Source organism: Solanum pennellii, chromosome 9 (assembly GCF_001406875.1).
Source record: "Solanum pennellii chromosome 9, SPENNV200".
Lineage (NCBI taxonomy): Eukaryota > Viridiplantae > Streptophyta > Magnoliopsida > Solanales > Solanaceae > Solanum > Solanum pennellii.
This window is the reverse complement of record NC_028645.1, coordinates 20826493-20851137: the sequence shown is the minus strand read 5'-3', so window position 1 is coordinate 20851137 and position 24645 is coordinate 20826493. Positions and strand designations below refer to the sequence as shown.

The 24645-nt window shown below is 34.5% G+C and overlaps 1 protein-coding gene across 1 annotated transcript; it reads right to left on the bottom strand.

Moving 5' to 3' along the window:
- Positions 1–1976: 1976 nt before the first annotated feature.
- On the bottom strand, positions 1977–5369 carry LOC107029162 (probable phytol kinase 3, chloroplastic). The gene is given in 6 exon segments (NM_001323456.1): positions 1977–2154; positions 2232–2346; positions 2461–2576; positions 3096–3227; positions 3316–3383; positions 5097–5369. Coding segments are annotated over 6 exon segments (882 nt in total).
- Between the last annotated feature and the right edge of the window lie 19276 nt (positions 5370–24645).

Genomic DNA, 24645 nt, shown 5'->3' with positions numbered 1-24645 from the left:
ACCAGAGTGCATAAAAGCCCTTCATATTCCTTAAACATGTGCCTAAATGGGATATGTCCTAGTTCTACCTTTGGCAAGTAAAACACCCTCATCGGAGTAGGTTAGAACTCCAGATTCCATGTTAAGCTATCATGGTCTATGTCGGTTATTGCCTATTCTCATCATATGGGATACCTATTAGCATTAGATAAATTGTGTGAGGTTTAGGTGGTGGTATGGGACGCTATCTAGACATTGCACAATAGGCTTTGAAGATGTTAGTTAGATTCCCTTAATCTTGTCCAAGACCATTACTTCAATGTCCTTTATGTGATGAATGAATCTTAAATAAACTAATGAATGTAATGGTTTAAGTTAGTAAAGCTTGTTAAATGAATAAGTACTTATCTAGAGTAGTTAAGGGTTGTCTAGTTAAGGTGTGAAGGGGGCATAGGAATGGTCACTTCGTATCTTTCCTAGAGAAGTCTTAAGAATGACCCTAGTTAGGGAAGATGGTTGATTATGTATACATGATCTAAGCCTTAGGTAGTGTTAAGGATTATTTAGGTAATCATGAATATGCCAATCATGGACATTATCTTCTTGATTTACTTATGTAAGTCTTTTGATAGCCTTTGGAAGGAGAATGTCATATCATTTATATGTTGTTGTATTAAGTGAGAGTGATTCTATATTAGGTAGTCTATAGGATCTCTTAAGTGTGTGCGTAAGGGATTGTATGGGCGTTTGCTTCACAACTCACTCAAGTGAGACTTAGAATCACCTTTGGTAGAAGAATCTCATGTTCATATTTTTGGTGTCTTTTAAGTGTGTGTTGATCTCATTATAGGTTGTCTTGAGGATCATTTAGGTGTGCCTACAGAAGTTGTATGGGCGGTCTCTCTTTGACTTACTTAAGTGAGTCTTAGGATAACTTTTAGTGAGGGAATTACATGCTAGAAAGTGTCTAAAGTGAAGATAAGGCACTTCACTGTAGTACATTGAAGGAACTTCACTGTAACAGTAAATTGGTTCACTTTAAAGTGACCTTAAATATACTTTAATCTTCAAATATCCTTCGAGAGAAACAAGAAGTCATCATTCTTCTCTCTACTTTCTCCTTCTTCTTTTTTACAGTTTCATAACAAAAAAAAAACTTCAAAAATATCAAAAACATCGTGAAAAAATGATCAAATATGAATGTTTTTAATTTTATTTTTGCTTTATCTTATTAATTATATTCCTAAAATTATTAAACAACTTTTTAAAAAATATATATTTTTAGAAATCTTTAGTAAAAAATGAAGACGAGAGGATTAAAAATTTGCACAATTACCAAATCAGAGAATAATTGTGTTGTAACTAAAGGATATAGAAAAGATCATATGATTGAAAGATTGATGTTTTTATTAAATAATTAATAATTATTACTTTTGATTTTATATTCCGTGAAGCACGGACGAAATTACTAGTCTTTAAGGGGTACCTAAAAATTTAAATATATATATATATATATATATATATATATATATACATATATATATATATATATATATATGTATATATATATATGTATATATATATATGTATATATATATAAGAACAATTGCTTGTTACATATGCCACATCAACTGCCTAAAGATCCTATGCTCAATGACTCTTGAAAGTTTATATCTCTTGCAAGGCCCCCCTATAGTTGAAACACTAGGACTGAAAAATTTCGCGCTAATAAAGGAAAGATCGGCTAAATTAAATAAGCTCTTTCATGAACGCACAAAGCGAAGTGGGATCAAGTTTCCTAGTGTTTAATAAACAAACACTTGGAATACTTTGACTGTGTTATTTAATAATACAATAATAAAAACTAACAAGTTTTGTGTAATGCAGAGTTCTCCATACTTAGTGATACACAATCCTGTGTTAGACTAACACATTACCCATTTTCAGTAAGCATTTTTAAGTGTGATACTTCATCCATCTCAGGCTACAATCTGGTATCATAAAACAAGACTGCCAACCAGCACTGAGGTTAAGGGAACTGTTAAGTTGTCATCGAGTTCACTGCTTAGAGGATGGGATTCAACCAGCGCTGCAGCAAGAGACATAAACAAGAACCCTAAGACCGTCTTGGAGTTCACCTGAATATACCCGAACAAGGAGAAATAGTGCAAGAATCTGTAGTAAAACCATATAGACCAGTAAGAAATATGCAGTATTTAAGTAACATGATAACAATGAAAGCTTTCAATTACCCAATGGATGCTAAAAGACCGGCAGCTGCCATTGCAATACTACCAGCAAATGATTTGTTTTTATTATATGGGAGTTTCTGTTTTCCGAACCTCCTGCCAACAATGTCAGCAATACCTGGAGCACGAAAACAGTAACTTTTTACTATTTCTTAGAACATCGTCAGTCAATCAGGGAGGTCAAGTAAGTAACTATGAAAGACAGAAATTAAATTGTCTCAGCATAGCATACCATCACCAGCACAAAGGTTGCAAATTAGTCCAATTGAAATAGGAGAATATCTCCAATATATAGCACAAGCACAAGTGATTGAAAGGGCATAGTACAGTGGTCCCTTGAGAAGCTCCCTAATGGAAGAGGCACGCCAAACACAGTGTAAGTTGCCATTAAATTGCTTAACAAAGAATAAGAGGTCATTGAAGGACAATAAGAAGTAATCCTTAGCTTAATCAGGACTACAAAAAAAGGAATGGGGTTGGCCCGGCAATTATGCTTACCAATTTCAGCACAGCTGCCTGTTTTCAGAAACTTTTGTCCCGCATAATTTTGTTATGATATAGGAGAAATAGTAGGACTTATAAGAATAAATAGCGTTAACATGTTCAAATGTTCACAGATGTTGGCAGCATCATATTACACACAGATTGCAGCTTTAGTAAAATTAACAAATAGCCTGTTGCCAACTTGCCATTAGAGGAATGACGATATGGATGCACATAAATAAATATGGTTCGCAACCTCCTCCTCAAGGGAACCAGTTTTTGATTGTGACTTCTCGGTATTTTCGGTGACAGCTAAGTTCTATAACAAGAGATGGTTTAATGAAATTTTTGAAGTAAATTAAAATATTCTTCTTATTACTAAACCTGTGGTCTCCAAATCGGCTCATAGACTTGACAGTTGCATCATCTTTCCATATTCCTAATCCCAAAAGAAACATTTTTATTATGTTAAGACCAGGGATAAAAGCTGCTAGAATGGCTCCTTGTTGACCAGAACTGGAAAAAACAAAACACTGACTCACTCAGCAGGAAAATTAGGAATTGAATGAATGAAAGGCTTCATGGTTAGGTTGAAAAGCATTACCTGAACATTGGCCAGCAGAGCATGAAGACTAGCCCAATGCTAATATGAACAAGCTTTCTGTTTGTTTTCTGTGTAATACAAAAATTGTAGATTCAGAAAATACAGTACAAAGGTCATACCAGGACAAAACTAAGCAAAAAAAGGTTAGGATATCACTTCCAAAAGATGAGTAAATCCAGCTATATGCTTAAGGTGCGCTAAGGTCATTAATTTAGTCATACCTTATAACATCCTCTTCAATGGATTTGATAAACTTATCTTGTTTAAGTATATAATAATTACAGATTACAGCTAAATACTAAAATCATACAACCTTGGAATAAATTTCTCGATTTTCAGTCTAATTTCTGAATTACGTAGGGAAAAATACGTGAATATGGTCCACACCCAATAATATGGCATCTATATAGCAGTAAATGCACTCAAGAGTAGCAATGTAAATGCCCTCATGAAAATTCTGCATATTTTGCCAAAAAAGGTAAGGATATCAGTTCCATGAACGACACATAGATAAACTCTAACAAAGTTGAATACCATTATGATGTTGAAAAATGTCGAGGAAACAAAATGATAGCACCAGTTAGCATCATAAGCAATTTAAAATGCTGGTCTAGAGTTTTGTTTAGCAAACTTCTATCACCCACTAGTTACAACATTAATTGTGAGAAACATGAAACATCACACGCATTTACGGACTTGAGGAACTTGGCATGACATATCAAGCCATTGAATTTCTTTGTCCAGTAGGTGAACACTCTCATGCCAGAGGCCAAAAGTTGAAGAAGAATGGAAGACTCTGACTTCAACAACAACATATTTGGTATAATCCCACAAGTGGGGTCAACGTATGCAGACGTTACCCCTATTTCGTGGAGGTAGAGAGATTGTTTTTGAAATACCCTCAGCTCGAGGAACACATAACAAAGCAGTTTGAAAAGGTAAATATAGAAGTAAGGAGGACATATGAAATGATAGGCAAAACATGACATAACATTCAGAAAACAAGGAAGAGTTATCAACAACCAAATAATTCAATAACACACAAGAAACATCAATATTAATCAAGGACTTGATAGATTAATACTCAACTAAGTGGTGTTTTTCATAGAAATACAACAGAAAAGCAAAAAAGGTTCTTCAGCAAAGCAGAAATTTCACAGGAAATTGCTCTAACAGTCTAACTGAGAAGAGGCGAGACAATATATTTGGAGCTGTTTTGGACCACCAGACTGCCATTTTTCCTTTAGTGATACTTGCCTTCTATACAAAGGCATAATACATAAATATGCCCTTTATCTCGACTTTCAAATCACATTTACGTCCTTCAACTTTGGATGTGCACAAGTACTTGAACAAATAGACATACATATCATACATGACATCTTACAGGTTATTTTTTGTCCTAGGTTGTATCGAGCTATGTGTTCAAGTTTAAATATCTACTTAGTACATACTCAAAATTGAAACATATAAATATAAAATGAAGCTAAGTTAAAAGAACACTTTATTTAATATGCCTTATATAAAACTTGAAACCTATTTTTCAAAATTTACCTCTGTGCACCATTACATTAGAGGAGAATAATGCCTAAAAAAATCTAGCATCTAAGATGTGAGCAAGAAAATAAGTTGCCTTTGTTGCTTAGTGGTGGTTTAAATGTTAAGATGATATTTTAAATTTAATCATAAACTGGTGTGTTTACAACTAAATAGTAAAGATTGGTCCTACTAAATAGTAGAGAGAAACAAAACAAAATTCATAGTAAAGAAAGATAAAAGACCTGATCGAAAACCCCTCTCTTGGCTGTTTCTTCCCAAAATCGAAGTATGGAAAGGGCAATACCACCGGATAATGCAGTGGCGATTAAATCTCCGATGAGCGGATTTTCTGAAAACATTGCAAAATGTACAACCACTTTAGTCTTGTGTAATCTTCTGGTTTTAAGCTTCTGGAATCCCAAATTGAACCCTTTCTTGGTGGAGAAGAGACGATAGGGATCTGAGTTTGACTTAAACAGAGAAAGAGGTAACACAGAAGAAGCAAAGAGAGCCATATACTGTTAGTTCAGTATTTCACCATTTTTCAATGCTCCCATTAGCCATCTCTATCTCTACTCACCTCACACCTACACTAATTTATGTCCTATTGCTAAATAGTTAATGCTCCCATTTAAAAATAAATAACTTAATTTAAAAAATGTTAATCTAGTTTGACTTGATATGAAATTTAAAAAAATAAAATAAAAATTAAATTTTATGGGGGTAAATTGAAATTATGTTAGATGTATAAAATTATCATTTAATTTTCTAGCTTAAACATGTCACACGAAAAACTAAAATTAAAATGTTATAAAAAAATATTATTTTAAAAATAAACTAAATAAGTATGGAGTTGTAGATAGTAATATACACACAAAATCAAATCAATATTTATAACAAGGCCAGTAATCATTCCACAAGTAGAAATGCTATATCAATTTATTTCACTATAACTAATCATAACGTAATTTTAACTATTTTCATTACTTCCTTGCAATAGATATTTTTATTATCTTAATGTTCCTGGCCGCACTGGCTAACAAACAAATAAAGAAAAGAGTATTTAAATTCGGATTATGGGTAAGTAAATTGTGTAAATTATTGAGATGACACTATGGATCTATGCATTTGAGTTTTTATATATATATATATATATATATATTCTTCCACTTGCATAGAGCTTAATTGAGAGATAGAGATTTTAATTAAACTTTATGACCTTTTTCCCCATCAATTTTTGTAATTCTCATAGATAATTATTATAATTTATTAATACTAACAACTAAACTATCATTACATATCTTCTACATCCCTCAAGTTAATCACTAATTGAAGATCATGATTCAATTAAAATATTAGAAAAAAGTAACTTAAAGATCTTCTCCTTTCCCTTTATATATTTCATATGAAATATTATAAATCCCCGAGATTTTCATTTAGCAATAAAGTTCATCAATTATAAGGCAGAGACTGTGACAAAGGCTATAGCGATTAAGGGTTTATTTTGGAATTAAAAAAGATTCATTAATATTTCATTTATATATGTGATCTTCTCAAGAATGGTATGTAGTCCTCTAAAAGTTGCATCAAGAATTATTATTACATCGCGGCTAAAGTATATTCGTGGCCTCAAGCGAAAAACAAACGGAGCCTTAAACTTGTGTTGTTAATCACTTTTATGTTATTGATTTCTTTTAGTTTTCAATTAATAATATAACCCTTTATATTTTAAATTATTTTTCATGAGATATGGTACTTCAAATATGTCAAATTTCTTTTATATTTCTTTCATTTTTCATGAAAAGTTAACTTTTTCTACAAATAGAANATATATTAGTAAAAATAGAAAAGGAGGTAGATGAAAAAATAACGAATAACTAAAATAGATGAAGGAAAATGGAACTAAAGAGAAGATAGATGAGAAATTAACATGTTTTTTTTTTTAAAAAAAAAATTATAAAAAAAAAAAGAAGAAGAAGATAACAAGGCTGCTAATGATAAAAATTTTAGACTATTAATATTAAAAAGTGATGGGCTGCTAATGATAAAAATATGGATCAATTACTTATATACACAACTTTACTTATTTTATTCTCTATTTTTTCCTATCTTTTTAAATTATTCCATAAATCCCTCATTTCTCTCAATTCTTAAAAATTCCACATTAGCCAAAACCCACGTTTATTACTCTCCTTTTCGCTCCTATTTTCTCTTCCTAAATTCACACCACATTCTCAACAGTTACAACTTTCAACTTAATTTGATTTTCAAAAGGATTCTCTTTGACAATCAATTTCAAACTTGTGAATAGGTAGGGTTTTTATCTTCTCCATTGTTGTCTTCTTCCTTTTATTTTCTTGATTTTATCCTAATATATATTGGTTAGGCCCCTTTATTTAGTATTGGATTACTCAACTAAATCATTCTAACAACTAATTATGAGATCTTGGGGTTCATCTCGTCATGCTCCAAAATGTCGCTGCTGATAGACTTGTTATGACAATGCATTGACAATGTTTTTATTGTGCATCCAATGGACTACCACAAATACAACAACAATCTGATACATTATCGATATATTGAGAAGAAGAAGGAGAAGCAGATCTGATCGTTGGATTTATTTTTTCAATTTTTTCTTATTCATCTTTTTTATATATATGTGAATTCAGATTTTTAATGTATCTAATTTTATTTTAGTAAATTAATGTATATGCTTTCTTTTCAACATTATGATACACTACAATTTGAGCATGTTGAATATATCTTATTCAAATTGTATAATCTTTCATGTATCAATTGTTGTTATGTATCTAGTGTTTAGTTTTTGTTCAGACTTATTTAAATTAGAAGACTATGTGCATGTACACATTACTCAATAAATATACTTGGTAAATAAATTCTATTATTCTATAGACAAAGTATCGTGTATCAAAATAATTGATAAGATGTAATTTTGGATCTTACTAGTAGATTTATGTAAATTATACTAATTTTATTCATTATTTGAGGAGTTGTTGTAATTTTCTGAAATTATTGATCTAAAAGTAATGTTCAAATGTAGTGGACATTTTTGTATCATGTGTGGAGTTAGTGTAATTATGTGAAGTTATTGATTCAAAAATAATGTTCATTGTTGTATCATTCAAAATTTGCACTATTAGAGTGTGTATCAAAACACAAACTTTACTAAAGTATATCAAATACACACATAAGATATATTGCAAGCTACTAATTTAAATGTAATTCATTATTCATATAATTTTTAAGTGATGGACAATTCTCGTATCATGTTCAATGAGTGAGCATTTCGTATGATTAACTTAACATGTTTCTCATGATGATATTTAGTTTTTATAACTACTTTTGTTGAGTTCCTTGTTAACGAAATCAACATCTATTCAAATAATTTCCGTGCTGACTATCTTCACACAAGATATGAAGATTATTATGGAGATACAATAATGAAAAAATCAAGTTGCGTTATTTTAGCAATAAAGATGCTCCTCAAAGCTCAAGGGTCGCTTTACTCCACCGCAACAAATTGATTTGATTAATGTTGAATAGTGATTACGTATCATTGAATAGACACCCTTTGATGTTTTTTTTTTGTTTAAAACAATCTTACTTAAGTTTAGAGTGTTACTCTAAAATTGTTTCATATTATGATTGAATTTGAATATATTTGTTTTTTAATTATATCATGTAAATTTCTATATTTTGTGTTTTGATTAAAGTGATCTTGATACAGAACACATCATTTGATACTTAAAACATTAACATTATATAATTAGATATCATAAAGACAAGTATCATATTCATAACTCTTTTGATTCAATTGTCATTGTAAAGAACTCATTAGTTATGACATAATGTATATGATACGATAGATATAAGTCACAACAATGTATATATAGTAAACTTATGTACCGTATACTCATACAATCTTTATTAGAATGTGATACATTCAAATTTGATCTTTTTAAACACAACAAGTCACAAATTATTTATCAGATTCACCATTGACACATAAAATGAAAAAAAGTAATGTATCATCCACATTTTTCTTAATTACTACAATTGCTTTATATATCTTAATTGATACATATTACAATGTCTACCAAATACACAATATTAATTTGATACATTTTATACAAAACAGTCATTTACATAGGTTAGTTATATAAATGTATCTGACACAACTCAATTATGAATCTCTTTGTTACATTTATCAGATACTATCAGATTCAAAATAGTGATTATACCATAACTCACGAAATTACTATACACATTCTTTGTTTACTACTAATGTATCATAACTTACATATTCATATCAAGAGTTTCAGTATTTTTTCTGATCAACCTTCGACACACATAATTTCTTCAGATGTAGAAACAACGTAATGTATCAGATTTCCAAGTGAGGCACCCAACCTCATGTTTCTTTACTTCGACGTACGAACTTACTCACTTATCATTCCTAATAATCAATAAAGAATAATTACTTTATACCATGTATCAGATCTCAATTTTTTTTCTTAATGCATCAATATTAAATTCTGCCGCAATGGCTGAAATTAAGTTGATGAATGAAATATTTTCACAAACGGCGATTTCTTCACTTTTGTATCATTCATAACTAAACTCGTTATTCCCAGATTTATGAATGCCTCAGCAAATTGAAATATTCATTATGTATTTTACGAAATTATCAACTACTGAATGAACTACTACTACAACAATCATCATCTAATACTTGTAATCTTGATTACAGTCTCGAGTGACTTTGTCACTAATACAAACACTCTATTAGCCATAGCTGCACTCAATTGTTGAACTACAAATATTACCTTCCCATCTGACATTTAAACGTCGTCGTCATCTTTCTTGAAGAAAATAAAACTAATTTGGATATTAATCTATTTTTGCTATTAAACTTAGTTAAACAATGAACAGGGAGAAGAGATTTAAATTTTCAATTCTTTCGGATCTGGTATGATTTGTGAGTGGATAATTGATAATTATGTGAAACTGAAAAGCGTCACTCAAGGGATCTGAATATAATTTTCGATTTCTCCCTTTATTACGTTTAACAGACGTAGTTGGTATATCAACAATAATGTATCCGCTCAATTAGTTATGTATCTGGATAACCTTAAAAACATGGGATTTAGGCAATTAGAAAAACAGTAGGGAAAGGAGGTAATTTCATTCTTACACTATGTGAGTCTTAAAATTTATACAAAAGATATTGACTATTAATATTTAAAAGTAATAGGCTGCTAACGATAAAAATGTTGACTATTAATATTGAAAAAGATTTTTCACAATAGGTAATATCTATGCAATAACAGGAGAAGCACTTAATTAGGGGAGAAAATTTTCAAACCAAACACTAGAGGCTAGGTATATACATTGACAAAAAAGGCAGTACTACTTCTTCCGTTTTTAATTGTTAAAGTTTTCTTTTCAGAGTTAAACTATAAACATTTTGACTTTTTTTATCCAACAATTTTATGCCATTAGACAGGACATCTAGTGGTCTTATTAATAATAAGATAAAAACCTCAGCGTGAATAAGTACAAGCAAGGTGGGCTAGGCCTTACCATACCAATCCTAATGAGGTTATAACAAACCTCCATTAATTAACAAGCATGAAGAAAATAAGAGCTAGAGAAAACCAAGTTTTTATGATCATCACAGAGTGTATTATACACTCTATCATGATAAGACAAATGAAGATACTTAAATAATGCAAAATATCTACGTCGCGAAGAAGGTTGAGTTATCAATCACAAACTTCTTTTTATATATGTATGAACTAAAAAGATAGTTTGCCCATCTAGATTAACCTGAAGTATTTTCCTCTAATCTTCTTCTTCATATCCGCCCAATAACACTTGATAGTTCATCACTTCTTCTTGGACTTATTGGATCTTGTCGAAGTTGTTGAAACTGTCATATGATTCTGCTTTGTCAGTCGCATAGGTAGGTGCCTTGGAACAAATTCCTCAGTCACCTTACTATCCCAACTATGTTGTCTTCCATGTGTCTTTTTTTTGTTTTTGTTGCTTCCACTTCTTTGTTGCCTAGGTGAAGGATCCCCATCCCTAGACACTTTATCAAAACATATGTCTAACATATTATCTTCTTCATCCTCTTCAAAGAATTCCTCTCCCAAATCATCATCCTCTTCAAAGAATTCCTCTCCCAAATCAATATATTGGCTAATTCCTGATGCTAAGGCTCCTGACTCATTCTTCGTTGCGATCACACTTTTAGGCACAAATATTGAAGCCTCTGGGCTTAATTTGCTATTCAAAGGATGAGGTGAAACTTGTTCTTCTTCATCAACCAATCAGCCCACCTAGAAACACTTATTTCTCCTTGTTTTCCTTAGAGATAATCAAATCATTTGTCGATTTAGCACGAGAGAGAGAGATGACATACCTTTCTCCATACAACGCTCTAGTTGAATTTTTCTAGTATATATATATATATATATATATATATATATATATCATTGCACTTATATGGATAGATCTCTAGAGAGTCATTCAGTTTTCATTCAGATGTTTTGCTAAAACTTTATCTTTTATATCTAGTATTTTCGGACAACATTTGAGATTTACTTTATTTCTTTAAATTGCTCATTAGTTTAATCTTCCATATGTATGTTTTAGTTTTTTGCTAAATAGTCAATCAGACTAAATATTCACTTGAGAACTAGCAATGATCTTCGAATATTAGCTACATATCGGATGTAGACTCGAAATGTGACACCTAATACCATTAAAGCTCATGAGTCTTACACCTAATTGTAGAATTCAGTAGCGAAGCCAAAAATTTCTCCAAGAGTGTTCAATCTTTAAAGAGTCAATAATTTTTTTAAGCGTAGTGAGTACACAAAATTTTTTTTTCTTTACCATGAGTAGGTGCACAATAATTACAGCTAGTGGGGATCAAACCCCCAACATCTATGAGGTAAATGAATGTGNTATATATATATATATATATATATATATATATATGTATATATATGTATATATATGTATATATATGGTAATGGCCCAAAAGTATGATGCAAGCATATATGCAAAGTTTGCAAACTTAAAGTATAAATGGGAGATGTATACATACAATTTCTAATAGTTCGGATATATTTGACTTTTTACCATTTCCTAAATACTCACTCAATTTTTGACGAATGTCTATTAAGATTGCTTTCCATTCACTTAGAATCTGCACAACAAGCTCTAATCTTATTAGTAGGAGCTTTAATGCTAATGAACAGTTATTATTTTGTAAAAAGAGAGCTTTTTCGCAAATCATTTTTGACGTTGGAGCTCCACTAAAGGCAAAGGAAATTATAAGAAGCTATGCTAACGATAAGGGTATGTATGACGCCCAAAGTCTACCATACTGTGTAATCTTCAGGTTTTAAGCTTCTGGAATCCCAAATTGAACCCTTTCTTGGTGGAGAAGAGAAGATAGGATCCGAGTTTGACTTTAACAGAGGGAGAGGGAACACAGAAGAAGCAAAGAGAGTCATATACTGTTAGTTCAGTATTTCACCAACTTTCAATGCTCCCATTACCCATCTCTATCTATGCTCACCTCACACTTACACTAGTTTATGTCCTATGGTAAATAGTAAATACTCCCTCCATTTAAAAAATGAATTACCTAGTTTAAAAAGATTGATCTAATTTGACTTGGCATTTAGCATGGAGTTTAAGAAAATGAAGAAATTTTTTGAATCTTGTGAGACTAAATTAAAGTTATTTCAAATTTACAAAATTACCTTTTAATCTTTTTGCCTTGAACATGTCACATGGAAATCTGAACTTAAATGTTACCAAAAAAAAAGAATACATTCTTCTTAAAACAAACTAAAACGAAAATAAGGTCATTCGTTTTTAACCAGATAGAGTAGTAGATAGTAATACCCACACAAAATCAAATCAATATTTATAACAAGGCCAAAACTCATTCCACAACTAGAAATGCTCTATCAATTTATCTCTATCAATTTATCCCACTATAACTAGTCATAACAAAATTTTAACTATTTCCATGACTTAGTCGCGATAGATATTTTTATTATCTTTTGAATTGGGTTTTTGTAAAAACAGAATTTAATATATTTTAATTTATATGTCATGGGGAATTTTGTCTTTTTATATGACAAACACTTAAATAGTGTACTAAGCCACCTCTATATTCCTGGCCACACTGGCTAACAAACAAATAACAAAAAAAGCGTTCAAATTCGGGTCATGGGTGAGTAAATTGTGTAAATTATTGAGATGACATCACATATCTATGCATTTGGATTAGGTGTGTGTGTGTGTGTGTGTGTGTGTGTATATATATATATATATAACATTTTTCCATTCCCTAGATACTCACTCAATTTTTGATAAATGTCTATTAATATTGCTTTCCATTCACTAAGAATATGAACATCACTTATGTTATGACTCTCGTGGTCATTTCATTCTTTTGCATTTCTTTATTGTTTTTCTCTTCCCCGTGGCTTTACTATTGTATTTATGACTTGCCAAGGTGGACAACTGCTTTTCGAGGTGGTCGGGAGAGCTTTGGATGGTTTTCTCCTATTGGAGTTCTTATGTTGAAAGGGTTTATTTTGGTCAATATTTTTATTGATGGGCTGAAATGAATTTTTGTCAGTGTCATTAGATCTAGAGCATTGTATTTTTGTGTAGTAGGACCTTAGGTTTGAGATGTGTACTGTCACGACCCGAGAGCACGCCCTAGTCGTAACATGGCGTATTCGATCTTATACAAACCTTAGCATTCATTACATAAAATCATAGAAAAATAGGGAAAACTAAAAACTTTCTTTAAAACATAGCTCGAAAAGTATTTCATAAAAGCAGAAGTCTTTCTAACATCATTTGTCTTAAACCGTCTATGAATGACATGAATAAAAGTCTGGGGACGCAGCCCACATAAAATCTAAAACATAAAATTAAATGACATAAAGGAACATAAGAGTTCGTCCTCGAAGCTACGAGGACTCACCAATTTTTTTACTTGTCTAGGATCCTTGAAACTCTAACGTTCAATGCAAACTCAAGCCTCCAACCCTACATTTGGTTAGAATGTAGGCAATATGTGTTAGTACAAAGGTACAAAGTATGAAAGCTAAATAACATCATAAGATCATCTCAAATGATTAGTCAACATAAGACATAAGCATAAGAGATAATACATAATCATAACATAAACATCATATCCATAGCATAGTCTCCAATATAAGCATCGTATAAACATAGTCAATATAAGACATAGTTAGTAAGCATAAGAAACACATTAAGTTCATGCATAGATTTTACTTGGGTTCTCATAGTCACATCCTCCAACCTTAGGTCTTTTCATATTACAATAGGACTACTCCACAATCCACCTATAAGTATACTTGTGCAATGCAAGGATAGAATCCCATACTACCATCTGAGCTAAGTACCACTCTTTAGTCATTCTTGGTCATGGTCCACTCTCATATTCAAGACTAAGGTATTCTTGTCATTTTAACTATTATATATGTACATGGTCAACTCTTAAGTTCCTCTATGCCATATGGATGCCAAACTACTAAATAACCTCAAGGCACACTTGTGCAATGAATGAAAGGCATACTATACTACCTTCACCCTAAGCATGTCATTGAAGTCATCTTATTCATATTCACCCTACCTTGGGATCATTATTAACTTAACTCTCAAACTAAAGAACCTCTCATCTTTAGTCAGTTACAACTAGGAAAGGCAAATCTAGTCCAAACCTATCTTAAGGCTTCCCTTTGGTGACCCTAAGTCATACCTTGTGCAATGCACTCATAGCATACCATACTAATCATGCTATGCATTACTTTTATGTCCTCTTACTAACAGTTCTTAGTTTGGAACCAACTTTCTCTCTTTAACTTTAGAACCCTATAAAGCACTCTATATCAAGAACATCTTAGTTCATTATTAAGTTGAATACTAAGAGATACTTCATTAAATATGTCTAAGCTCCTTATTCTCATGGACCCTATGAGATACTTCTTTAAGTATGTCTAAGTCCATCTATACTCATGAACACAATGATATACCACTTTTGGTATGTCTAAGTTCACCTACACTCATAAACACTATGAGATACCACTTTTGGTATGTCTAAGTTCATCTATACTCATGAACACTATGAGTTACTTCATTAAGTAAGTCTTAGTTAATTATGCTTTGCATACTATGAGATGTTTCTCAAGCATGTCTGAGTTCATAGGATATGGAGACATCTACTAGGAAACCTTGACTCATCTATGTGAAGGATCCTGTCTCATCAGACCTACTTACGGAAAACCCACACTCTAATACGTCAGAGTTCCCCCTTAAACTTGGATAGTCCTGACATCTACTAAGTGTGGCTCACCTCTCTTCTTGGAGTATGGACCCTATCTTGTGTGACACTCCTTCTCATTGGCATATCCACTTGGAGTCAAGCATATACTCCAAGGTTTACTTGTTAAGCCTTGCTTAACACTTTTCTCTCTCATGGAAGGATGTCCTTGACAATCCATCAAGCTAAAGTAATTCTATCACTTTCATTCATTCAAATCCTAAATCTACAGCCAACACAACCTAAGATCACAATCTTCACTTCATCCTATCCTCATTCATATGAATATTACAAGACTTTAAAGTAATAGGCTTGTTCTTAAGCGATTCTCATCACAATCTTCATTACTAGGTGAATCTATCCATAATTCATCTTTAAGGTTCAATTCAAGATTTACAAGTCAAGATCAATCTAATAAACAAGGTCTAGTTCAATTCATATTTTCATGACCCTAAATTTGATCAATTACTACTCAAGACCTTGATTTAGGAAGGTTTCTCATGAACCTTCAATTTCACCATTAATGGCTTAAACTCACCATGATCACTTTCATCAACTTAGATTAGGGTTCATAAAGAAATTCACATGAAAACATCATATAATCATCATATAAACATAATTGAATGATATCCACTATTTTGGAATAACAATAAAACTCTACACACAATGTAATCAGAACCCTAACTAGTTTGGGGTATTTTGGAATCACAATTGAGGTATATCTATGGGGGATCCATGGGTGGAAGAACTCATGGATGAAGGATCTTCACATACCCTTGATAAATTCCCTAAATCAAGCTTTAATCCCAAGATAATTCGACCTAGGTTGATGTCTCCCTTCTTCTCTTCTTCTTCTTCTATTCTAGAGAGATGATTTTGGAGAGAGTTTTGGGTCTTTAGATGAGTTAGTTAGAATGGTTAATTTAGGGTTTATTTAGGCTTATATAGGTTTATAAATAAACTATTAACCAACCCACATTAACCCCTCATTAACAACTAACCCAACCCCTAACTTCTAACTAAAAACTAAAATTTGGAAAACTGGTAGCACTCACGACTTGGCCATCTGCGGATAGTAGATTGATCTACTCTCTGTGGTTTGGTGTCGTGATTTGAATCTGGGAGTTTAAATGTTGCAGGCATCTAAAAAAATAAGTATGGAATCACTTTCTTGAACTACAGGTCGTCAACCAAACTACTGGCCCAATGGCCATAGGTCACCTCAAAAGTTGTTTTTGTGAACTGTTTAGGGGACAGTTTTAGGTGTCTTGTTCCCAAACGATTCCGTGGTTTAGCTTAGGGTACTTTTAGCTTAAAAGGATTATTAACTAACTAAAACCCCCATAATACCTTAGTCAATCAACAAACCAAACTCCAAAACACCAACTAAAAACTAACACTCTACAAGCTGGCAGCACCTACGATTGCCCATCTACGGATCGTGGATGGGTCTATGAGCCGAGCTGTGCCTCCATAGATTGAGAATGGGGCTCATAATTGAAGGCAAACCTCCCTAGACTAAGTCCTCATCCACTCCAATGACCTAAGGGGCGTGGATTGATCTACTGAACATAGATAGCAACCGCAGTTCACCAAATTTGACAGCTTTGGGGACTGGTGTCCCCTTCAAGGACCCCTTGGGTGGTCTTTGGGGGGTCATAAACAAATTTTTAGACCCTAAAAATCCCTCTAGGTTTAGGAACCCTTTATTCTCAATTTAACCTCTTACCACACTCCTAAACTCAACTACAACACCCTACAACACACTAGTCCAACTAGACTAGTTTTCGGGCGTCATGGTCGTTTTTTGACATTTAGGCACTAACACTTCCAAACTAAGTTAATTGCATTAGATTGGATCTAAAAACTTAATTTTAACCCTTTTTATGTTATTAGACCTCATGTAGGTCTCTATCTTAGGTCATACGATTTCGGGGGTGTTTCAATACTCCTCCCTTGGGAACATTCGTCCCCAAATGACACCTTAAACCTTCATTGGGAAACACTCATACTCAGGACTTATAGCCCATCGTGTATGAATTACTTATAAATTTACACACCCAACCAAGGAAATTTTAATTTCAAGCTAGACATGCCTAATGCAACTAAAAATGCTTGTAAGAAACATATTGCTCATTTCTAAGAAGAATCTAACATCTCCTAGCTACGACATGCTCAATATAGACTCATTATCTCTAAAATGCACATTGACTCAAGATGCTACAACAAGAGGCAACACAATTCAAATACATCAATTCTAGCAAGGCCTACACACCTTCATAAACATCATCATAACAAGGACAACATCAAGTCCATCACACCAAGTCATTGAAATAATGAATCTGGAATCTTTCTAAGATAACAAAAGAAACACATACCAGAAAGAGACATGAGGAAATCACTCTTGATCATCCTTGGATCAGTGAGCATAGAACTAATTCCTCTTAGGAGGATCATCAACCACACCACTAGGAGCAACTTTCTTATCCCCCCTCCCTTAGTCTTAAGAACCGGGCAATCTCTCATCTTGTGCCCATCTTTCCCACACCCATAGCAATCATCCGTGCCGGCAAGACACTTTGAGTATTCCCACACATGGAGCAAGTAGACTTGGTAAATAGAGACCCACTACCCTTCTCTTTATCAAACTTAGAGGTTTTGGAAGAATCTTGGACGGAACATCTTGGTTTAGTTTTAGGCTATCTTTCCCCTCTGACTTAACATGAAAGGACTTATAACCTTCAAACCTAGACCTCCTTTTTTCCCCTTGCCCTCTCTTTCTTGAGTTTCGACTCCTCTATTTGTTGGGCAAACACCATAAGACTCGATATATCCACGTCATCAACAAGCATTGCCATACGACATTCTTCTTCTACCAAAGCGGATACTCCCGTCATAAACCTATTCATCAAATCTCTAGGATTGAATACTAAGCTTGGAGCATATTTAGACAAAAGGGTGAATTTCAAAGAGTACTCCTTAACACTCATACTACCTTACTACATATTGATGAATTCTCCCAATTTTGCTTCGCTCAACTCTCGGGGGGAAAAACCTATCTAGAAATTCCGACTTAAAAGCTTTCCACTCTATAGGACCCACTCTTAATGGTATACTATCTTTCCACTACTCATACCAAATTTGGGCAACACCTTTCAATTGATAGGCATCTAGCTCCGCCTTCTCAATGGAAGACTATCCCATGATTGCAAGAACTTTATAAACCTCATCTATGAAAACATTTAGATCTTCCTCAACCTTGGAGCCATAGAACTCCAGGGGGCTAATTTTCAAGAATTCTCTCACCCTAGAAGCATTCATTCTTCATAATGGGTTGGCCGGAACCACCACATCTCTAGGTTGCATAGTCAATGCTTGAGCCTATAGGTGCATACAAGCCCTAAGCTCACAAAGAGTAGCACTACCAATTGGAGGGTCATTTGGAACTTGAAGAGTTAATTGGTGTTGATCTTGAGAAGGATATTGGTTTGGAACTTGGGGAGAAATCTCTTGCTCCTTTTCCCCTACTTACCTTTCCTAGAATCATCTCTAGTATTTGTTATTACCTGAAAAATAAAAGGCAAACATTAGGAGAAATGTCTACTAGAGCTTAAACTTCGAGAGCACGACTATGAGAATGAAGAAGTGAGATTGTTCCTAAACATCCAATAGCCTCCTATTCATTAAAATTTGTCGCGAATCACACCTATGAATAAAACTATACTTAGATGTGGTTTGAGACATCCTAAATTTTCCCACAAACATTACGCTCTGATACCAAGTTTGTCAAGACCCGAGAGTACCCCCTAGTCATAACATGGCGTATTCGATCTCGAAAAGATCTTCTCTAAACCCTTAGCATTAATTGCTTAAAATCATACAAAAATAGGGAGAATTAAAGTTCTTGCAATCATGGGAGAACTCACGTCTTGGCCGTGTATGGACAGTAGATTGATCTACTGTCTGTGGTTTCACCTCGTCGTTTGAAGATGGGAGTCTAAATATTGGAGGCCTCTAAAAAAAACTAAGTAGACTCACGTTCTTGACCTACGAAGATGTCAATCAAACTATTGGCCGTCAATGGCCATCCATAGGTCACCTCAAAAGCTGTTTTTGTGAACTGTTTGGCGGACTGTTTTGGGGGTCTTGTTCCTAAATGATTACATGGTTTAAGTTAGAGATTTTTTAGCTCAAAAGGGTTATTAACTAACTAACTAAACAACCCCATAATCTCTTAATCGATCAACCAACTAAAATCCAGGTCTTAGCACCGAGTGGAGTAGGGTTTCATTTTACCCTCATAGTCCCAGAACTATATGCCCATATGGGTTTATCTGTACCCTCTGTTGGGCATCAGATTTAGTACATGTCTTTATACCCTTACAAAGGTATGTTGTGTCCTATTAATGGGGGGGGGGGAATACATCGAACAATCATGCCTTTATACACCTGGTAAGATATATTGGGTCCTCTCGATGAGGCGTATACATCAGACTCCATGTTTAGCTCATATGGTTTTATATCGGTTAATAGTAGCTCCCACACTCAGATTTCAGTGCACTTGAATAAGTCTTTAGTTATATTTCAGCATTCAGTCTTAGTATTTCATATTCAGAATTAGTACTTGGTCATTGCATTTAGATCAACCTTTAGTATATTTCAGCAGGTACGTTCAGTTCATATTATGTTATTGCTCAGTATGCTTTGTTCAGTTATGTACTTCATTCAACTATACTCCATATCCTGCATTCTTAGTACATTCCAAGTAGTGACGTATACTCTGCTCTACATTTTTTCACACTGTAGGTTCAGGTACTCAGCATCCAAATTATGCGTAGATCGCTTCCCGGTCCACAGTCAGCAACTCTAGTGGCGAGTCTTCATACTTCGAGGCACATTTTTTCTCTCATTTGAGTTTCAGTTTTGCTACGGTTAGCTGGGGACATGTCCAATCAACTCTAGTTAGTAAAGACTTTTTCAGACATAGTATTATATTCATCTTTAGGTTTTGAGTGATTGTTCAGTATCATTAAACTCTTATTTAATATTTATATATTCACACCAGTTTTGGGTATTCCTTAGTATTAGTTATCTCATGATTTAGTTTATGCATTATTTCATCTTTCCATAGATTCATTCAGTTTGCTTATGATATGCCAGATTAAGGTTATCTTGTGGTCACTCGTGATCCTAAGTCCTGTGTTTATGCCCTGGGGTAGTTCAGGGTGTGACACCATGCAGCCTCACTATCTCTTTCACATAAATCCTAGCAAAATATTGAGCAGAATAGTTTACTCTGATCGGAATGAGGTGGGTTAACTTAGTGAGTCTGTCAACCACTATTCAAATAAAGTCAAACTTTCCCATGGTCTTGGAAAGACCAACCACGAAATCTGTAGCTATACTTTCCCACTTCCATTCATGAATGGGCAAAAGCAAACTTGTAGGCCTTTGGTGCTCATACTTTACCTGCTGACAATTTCGGCACTTAGACACAAGCTTAACTATGTCTTTCTTCGTGCTAGGCCACCAATAAAGTCGTTTAAAATTTTTGTATATCTTGGTCATACCCGGATGAGTGGAATACCGCGAAGCATAGGATTTGGTCAATATCTTTTGAATAAAGTTATCCGCTCAGTAACACAAATTCTTCTCTTAAAATTCAGAACACCAACCACATCAAGAGTCGCATCTTGTGCCTTGAAAGACATTGTCTCCTTTCTGAGCTCATTCAAACCCTCATCCTCAAACTATTTGGCGTTGATCTCCTCAAAAGAAGTAGGCCTAACTTTAATTTTTGCTAACACTCCACCTTTTTCTGAGATGCCTAACTACATAAAATTATACTCCAACTTTTGAATCTCCTTGGTCGCTTGGACACACACTCAAGCAAGCTAGACTACCATACTCACCGCCTTTCGGCTTAATGCGTCTGCCACCACGTTTGACTTACCCGAATGATACTGAATGGTAACATCATATTCCTGGAGTAACTCCATCCACCTTTGTTGTCTCAGATTTAGGTCCTTCTGAGTGAATACATGTTGTAGACTATGATGGTAAACAATATCACTGGCAACTCCAAGTCATGTGTTGGGTAGTTTCTCTCATGCACTTTCAGCTGCCACGATGCATAAGCTATAACATTTTTATCCTGCATCAACATAGCAGCAAAACTCGAATGTGAAGCATCATAATAAATAATGAAATCTTTACCTTCCACTAGTAGTCCCAGAATAGGTGTTGTGATTAGATGGGTCTTAAGCTTTTGGACGCTCTCTTCACACTTTTCGGTCTACTCGAAAGGCACCTCCTTCTTAGTCAGTCTTTTCAAATGTATGACGATAGAAGCAAAGTTTTTCACAAACCTATGATAGTAGCTGGAGAGCCCCGCGAAAATCCTAACTTCAGTCACAAAGCTAGGATGGACTTAATTCTTGATTATTGAGATCTCTTGGGGATCCACCATTACCCCTTTCTTTGAAACCACGTGCCCTAAGAAGGCAACTGAAGCCAACCATAACTCACACTTGAAAAAATTTGCATATAACTTTTGTTTTTCAAGGACACCCAAAACAACAAAGATGGTCGGCATTCTCTTCCTTACTCTTTGAATAAACCAAAATGTCATCAATAAAAACAATAACAAAAGAATCCTGCAATGGTTTGAACACGCCATTCATCAAACTCATGAAGGTTGCAGGCGCATTGTAACCCAAACGACATCACTAAGAACTCATGGTGCCCATAACGGGTCTTGAATGATGTTTTGGGTACAGCCTCATGCCTAATCCTTAATTGATGGTAACTAGATCTTAGGTCAATCTTAGAGAAAACTAATGCACCCTGCAATTGGTCAAAGAGATCATCTATCTGAGGTAACATATATTTATTTCAAACGGTGACCCTACTCAATTGACAATATTCTATGCATATCCTCATACTACCATATTTCTTCATAAAAAAAAAGACATGAGAACCCAACGGGAAACACCAGGATGGATGAAACCTTTTTCAAGAAGCTCCTAGATTTGAACATTGATCTTCTTTAATTCTGGCGGAGCAATGCGATAAGGAGGAATAGAGATGGGGCGAGTGCCTAATTCCTTGTCAATATAGAAATCTATATCTCTATCGGGAGGCATACCAGGAAAATCCATAGGAAACACTTCTTTGAACTCAGAATCTACGGGAATAGACTCAATAGAGGGACACTCAACATCACGAAAGATATGACCTTAGCTTACTTAGGCTAGTACACTCCTTCCGACTCTAAATTTTCCCTGCCCGGGATCTCTAAAGTCAAAACTTAGAATTACAATTAAGAACAACATAATAGGGAGAAAAATAAGTAATGCCTAAGATTATATCAAAGTCAGTCATATCCAGAATCACCAGTCAGCCCAACTCTGAATACCCATAAACTGAACAGGACAAGCAGATATATATGGATGACTATCACAGACTCTCCCACTAGTGTAAAAACATGGATCGGGGCATCAAGTACATCACCAAAAAAACATAGAATCCCAAGTCAAACTTAACTTACACATATGAATAGGTATAACCCGGATCAAACAAAACAATAGTCATCCGGTCATAGTTAAGAATAGTACATGTGATCATTGTATCAGACACCTCAGCGCCTATCTTGCCCGGAAAGGCATAAAACTAAGACCTATTATATTGAGGGGCGACCACTTTGTCTGGCTACACTGCCCCTCTACCTACTTAACATTTCCCCAGCCTCTACGTCCTCGCTGATTTCCTCCTCACCCACCTTGTGGACATCTGCTACCATTACTACCACTACCCGCTGGTACCATTGCTCTAGTCTGCTCCTGCACGGGGTCAGATATGTGTCCATGGAGAAAATCTCTCCTCATATATTTTGTTCTCCACAATTGTAACAACTGCAGTCAAAAGACGGTCTGCAGCCAGATACAAGTGTGACTCCCTGACCATCTTGAATAAGGTTCTGTTGTGGAGTTCCCGAGTAACCCACTTTAGAAGCGAGCATGGCTGACTGAAATGGTCAGGCTGCAAGTTTTGGACAACCTGAACATATGGAGTAGGAACCATGAAAGTTACTTGTGCTCTTGCGCTTCTTTGGCAAAGCCTTGGCTGGCCCATCACGTCGAACTCCTTCCACTTTCTTCACAAAGTCTGTCACCTCATCAAAATTTTTACCAATAGAGGTTATGCGAATGGATAATACTTGTAATTTGAGGTTCAATCCCTTGACGAATAAATGAATCCCCTCCTCCTCTGTAGTCACCAACTAGGTAGCATATTTGGACAAGGCATGAAACTTCTCTTCATACGTAGCTACAGTCATACCACCCTGATCCAAGGCCATGAACTCATTGTTCTTGTGATCCCTTAAAGTCCCGGGCACTTACTTCTTGAGAAATCAAGTATGGAACTATGTTAAAATGAGTGGGGGCAAGACTGAGGATTTGCATTCCGCAGAGGCCATTCACCAATCCTTAGCCCCACTTTAAAGTTGGTAGGTCACGAACTCTAGTCCATATTAATGTACAATGCCTAATTTGTGAAGCTTCTCATAGCTATCCAAAATGAACTCATAAGCATCATCACTCTCAAGACCATGGAACATAGGCGACTTCACCTATAACAACTTAGTTAACATCTCATACTATGTAGTAGTCATCACATGTCCTATTAGGGGACAGGAAAAGGCATCAGTGCCTAATGCTCCAACTAACTTGGTAACAGTAACATCAATGAGGCGGTTGGCTAAAGGTTAATTCATTTGCACTATGGGAAAGACTTCATGGATGACCAACCCCTTCCATAAGGTCATGATCTGTTGAGCTAATAGTGTGTCTAAGGGAGAAATATCGATATTCTCAGCATGTGCATCCTCATCTGGTCCAACCTTCTTATCATCATCGATTTCCACATTCTCTTCAACCTTTTGTTGGGTTGCGGGAGGAGCTTCTTTCCTAAGAACATTCTCAGCTCAGGCTCTACCACTTGAGGGATCCTTTCTCAACCCTTGCCTCATCCTCTCCATCAACCCCTGCCTCGACCACGACCTCTTTCTATAGTTTCCTCAACTGGCTTATTGATGGGGGTTACGGGCCTGAAGTCATTGCATCGGGTATTAACCATCTATGGAATGAAGAGAAAAAGATATTAGAAACCAATTTATATCAATAAATACCAATATAAATCAAGTCATAACACTGAAGAAGAACAAGATAGAGAGATTTCCTTCAGTCCTATAGTATCTCGAAGAAAAGTATATACGTCTCTTTACCGATCCGCAACACTTTACTAGACTCATTTTGGTACAATGATATCAACGAACCTAGGACTCTGATACCAAATTTGTCACGGCCCTGACCGTCGTGATT